General features: G+C 47.0%; 1 protein-coding gene across 1 annotated transcript; it reads left to right on the forward strand.

The window, feature by feature from the left end:
* The first annotated feature begins 2960 nt into the window (after positions 1 to 2960).
* LOC138868599 (uncharacterized) lies at positions 2961 to 3473 on the forward strand. Its single transcript, XM_070146162.1, has one exon. The coding sequence runs from the start codon at positions 2961 to 2963 to the stop codon at positions 3471 to 3473; it is 513 nt and encodes a 170-aa protein (XP_070002263.1).
* The last annotated feature ends 1426 nt before the right edge of the window (positions 3474 to 4899 follow it).

The raw sequence follows: 4899 nt of genomic DNA on the forward strand, positions 1-4899 counted from the left end.
GCCATTCTGAGGGACCGAGATAAGACTCCCGAGGGGATTGTGACTAGAAGATATTGTCTTTGAGGATGCATGCCTAAGGAGATGATGCCCGAAAATGTTGTTGCCGAGGATTGCACTTTCGAGAATAGGCTAGGCTCTTAGGCTTTTACTATATGTACGTCTTCTTACTTCTTTGTTTCTGTGTAAGGACCCCTCGTGGGCTTTTGTAATCACGTGTAAGGACCCCTCGTGGGCTTTTGTAATTGAACTTTTATGAATATGAAGATGTTTCCTCAATTTTATCTTTGATGCTTGTTATATTCTTTTATGTTTGTGGAGACCCTGAATGCATGACTCTGTCTGTTGTTGCCAATATCAAACCCGGGTACGAGTATTTTTTTCTGTCCTTCAGTTGATAAAAATGGCTTCCCACGGAATCCTTTGTTGTTTCTCAGGCCAAAACTTCAAGAGCAGTCCCTGAGTAAGGGTTGACTCGGGGCATTTGGAGACTTGTCTTGAACTTAATGTATGTAATCTTAAGGCATTGCGTATAGGTCCCGGATGAGGGACTGCCCGATTTTAGATGATATCTAAAGGTCAAAACCTTTTGTTTGGAGCTTGAGACGCTTATTCTTCTTAGAGCCTAACTCCTTATTGACGGGGCTCCTCGAGTCGGGTACCACCTCGGGACTGATGATAACACCGGGGGCCTTTTAGAGCCTGACTTCTCGCCGATGAAGGTCCTTGAGGTCGGGTACCACCTCGGGACTGGCGAAGGTGCTTTTGGTTTCTTGGAGCCTAACTTCTTCCTGATGAAGGTCCACGAGGTCGGGTACCACCTCGGGACTAGCGATGATGTCGTTGGCTTCTTAAAGCATAACTTCCGTTTGACGGAGGTCTTCGAGGTCAGGTACCACCTCAGAACTAGCGATGGTGTTGTTGGGCTTTCAAAGCCTAACTTTTTTTTTATGCAGATCCTCGAGGTCGGGTACCACCTCGGTGCTGGCGAAGGCGTCATCGGCTTCCTAGAGCCTAGCTTTGTCCTGATGGAGGTCTTCAAGGTTGGGTACCACCTCGGAATTGGCGATGGTGTTGTTGGCCTTTTAGAGCCTAACTTCTTTTTGATGAAGATCCTCGAGGTTGGGTACCACTTCGGTGCTGGTGAAGGCATCATCGTCTTCCTGGAGCCTAGCCTTGTCCTGATGGAGGTCTTCGAGGTCGGGTAACACCTCAGAACTAGCGATGGTGCTTTTAGCCGGTTTTGAGGCAAGCAGATCGTCGCCTTTTTTCCATATATATAATGGACGATTTTTGATTTTTAGGGGATCCCACCATTTAAGTAGTTGCCCTTTTTTTTCTGCGCTAGCCTTTTGTTACTTTAGAACTAACGCACTTGCATATATTCCTGCTTTATTTTTCTAATTTCGTCATAGTCTTGGCTGCTACATCGGGGTCTGTCTGATAGGGAGGGGAGAGCTCCGCCTCTAGCATTCAAGACCAACGAGAGTATACCTTGAAGAGAAGAACATATTGGGTTAGTGAGAAAAGACTGCGGATGGGGGAAAAGGTAGTACCACAGATACTTCCCCTGGGTGAGCGCATCACGGATCATGCCGATGGATCCTTGAATGTGTACACATATCCTTTCACATTGGGCCCCCTTGATAGGGTTGTGCTCGACTTCTGCCTAGAGTATCGGGTTACCTTGGCGCAGATCCATCCGTCATTTTGGTGAACAATGCTGATGATGAGATCTTTCGCGAAAAAGGCAGGGCTTGACTTTAATCTTAGTCATCTTATCAGGATGTAACGACCCTTCCACCATCGAGGTCTACTGACCTTGCGATGCCGATCCACCACACCCTTTGTTGTTGATGATGAGGAAGACGGAGATCGGGGATGGATGAGTCGCTTCATCCAGGTGCGGACCACTAACATTATCCTTGTGGAGCTCATGGCATTCCCTGAGTAATGAAACTATGCTCGTAAGTGGTGTATCTCGTGCTTTCCCAATTTTATCTACGACGAAATCCCGGTTTCGTAACCGCGCCTTCTTTTCTTTTCCTGCAGCAGTTTCATGTGTACTGGGCGGCGTTCTTGATTTGCTAGATTGGGTCTGAAAGTTGGCGACCTACTTGACTTGTGATGAGCGCAAGTGGCGAGCTACGTCCCGGGGTAGATGGGAAGCGAAACATCATGGTGAGTGTTGTGTTATACTTTCCCCTCCCTTCCTTCATTTGGAGAGGAATTTTCCCCTCATTCGTATTAAGCTTGATATTGTACACATTGAAGAGCCGTTCGAGGCGAGGTAGTGCTCCTCTGGAGAGGGGAAAGGGATGCTAACTCCCGGGCTGAAGAATGACGACAATAAGGAGGAGATACTTTTATAGCGCGATGGTGCTCAAAATAAGGTAGAACGAGTCCGGGGCTTCAGAGTAGAAGTATCGTTTAAGCCTGTCGTGCCCGCAGTTCCTGGTTCTAGAAAGAGGGTTTCTCCGTTTCTATCGCCTTCTTTTTCCGTTGATAATACTTCGGGATATACTAGAAACCCGGGGTCGCATACACCGAGCGACTGTGTTTCAACCGGAGTTGACTCTTTTAGGGCTGAAGGAACTAGATTGGCAGGCGTGCGCTCGTCCTTTGAGGAAGCCCAGGGGCTTCACTTTGTGGTGAGTTTCAGCATAGGTCTTTCGACTTTACGCCTTTCCTTCCTTATTGGGCTTTCTTTTGCAGGCGTTCGACAAGCTTAAGTCTGGGCTGCTTGTGAAGCCAGGCTACGGAAAGCTCTAGATGAGGAGAGATCCCTTAGGCTCCTTTGTGATGAAAAGGAAGTTAAGCTGGTACACTTGCAGTATAAGGTGGGCCGGAGCTTGAATTATGAGAACCATCTGAAGAAGCAGGTAATTTTCTGTCCTGGGTGAGCGTGCACCCCGCCTCCTGGTTCCTGAGGCTAATGCTTAGTTTATTTTAGTTGTAGAAAAATGGAGGCCCTAGAGCGCCTTCGAGATGAAGTTGGCCGGGCCAGGAGTGAATATGATAAGCTGAGATCTCGGGCAGAGGCTCAGGCTTTAAAGGGGAAGGATGCTCTGGCTAAAGTTCCTGCTTTTGAAGCTCAACTTCACTTAGTCCGTGATAATGCTTTGGTTCAGACAGACATCATTGTGAAGCTTGAGTCCAAGCTTTCAAAGGTCAGGGATGAGATCGTTGAATCTCGGGCAAAGGCTGCGATGAGCCAGACTAAGGCTGACCGGGAGATGGCGATCTATTTAAAGAATGTTGTCGATGATCAAGCTGAGCTGAGAAGGATCCTCGACCGTGAAGGTAGGGCTGAAGAATATGCTCGTTGTAAATCTCGAAGAAAGACCCTCGAAGAGATCTGTGCTTGTGGTTTCGCCCTCTCGGAGGAATTGGCGCTAGCAACGGCAGATGAGCGTGATGCTCAGCTACTATTGCTCGATGTCAAAGAAAGTGAAGATGAGGCCGGTAGGCTGTAGCCCCCAGCGGGCATAGATTTTGCCATATATATGTAGCATTTTCAAAGCATGTTTGTAGATGGAGATTACGCTTTTTTGCACATTTGTATGAAAGAAAACCTTGAAGCTTTATTTCTTTTGTATCTCTTGTATGAAAGAAAACCTTGAAGCTTTATTTCTTTTGTATCTCTTACTATCTTGAATTTGGCCATGTGGACTGGTCTTCGAGTTGGTAGGAATCCTTAGAGTCATGATATGGCCCTAGGACTCATTGGACTGGCCCGTAGGCTCTTACGCACTTTCGCTCTTAGTCATATTTAAGCCATCTACTTTGGGCACAGTCCTTGAGACGGGCATCGACTCGAGCTTATTTGACCTTCTAATGGCTGAAATTTAGGCTAGCAACAGTGGCTCTTACGCTTTTGGTCGATGTGACCTTCTAGCGTATGTGGGATAGTGACAATGGCTCTTATGCCATGGGCCGATACGGCCTATTAGTGAGGGCTGGCGACAATGGCTCTTACGTCGTGGGCCGATGTGCCCTATTAATGAGGGCTGGCGATAACGGCTCTTACGCCGTGGGCCGATGCGGCCTTTTAGTGTGGGCTGGAAACAGTGGCTCTTATGCCTTGATCTTAGGCATATTTAGTTAACTATTTTGGATCCGGTCTTTTAATCGGGTTAGGACTCGAGCTAATTTTGGCCCTCAAGTTTTCAGGTTTCAAGTTGGCGACAGTGGCTCTTACACTTTTGGTCGATGCGACCTTTTGTGTGTGTGGCCCTGAGGCTCATTAGGCTGGCAACAATGGCTCTTATGCACTTAGTCGATGCGACCATTTATGTAGGCTTTATTTTTCCTCTCGTTAAGGGCTTTTGAATTAATTTTTGCCTGACTCGTCGTCGGTTCGGGAAGAACCTTAATTTCGGGTAACTTGCGGCGATGTTCAAGCACCTCAGGAGGTTTGGCTCGGAGGCTGAGTAGCTCAAAGCCTGTAATCAAGAGCCGACATGGTCGAAGCTCATTTACCTATGTTGAGGGTAGCCTGTTTAATCAGTTCTTTTCGAAGTAGATTTAGAGTAATTGAAGGCCTGGCGACAATGGCTCTTACACATGGTAGCGATGGTCAGGCGTCCCTGAGTCGCATTAGTTTAGCTGGTACAACTGTCTAACCGGAGTCATTTGTTTTTGGCTGGAGCCTTTGAGTCCCGAGTCAAATAGTTTCGGCATCTATATCGAGGGTATGCCTTTTCAGGGGTCTTACAAGTTCAATATATAGCCAAAACTTTGGGATAGGGTCTTACAATTTTTACATGTCGTTGAGGTCTTACAGGCTTTTCATGTCGTTGAGGTCTTACAGGTTTTTCATGCTGTTGAGGTCATACAGTTTTTTCACTTGGTACAAGTGTGGTTCATGCCTTGCTTGAGGTCTTACAAATATAGTTTCTA

Source organism: Nicotiana sylvestris, chromosome 5 (genome assembly GCF_000393655.2).
Source record: "Nicotiana sylvestris chromosome 5, ASM39365v2, whole genome shotgun sequence".
Taxonomy (NCBI): domain Eukaryota; kingdom Viridiplantae; phylum Streptophyta; class Magnoliopsida; order Solanales; family Solanaceae; genus Nicotiana; species Nicotiana sylvestris.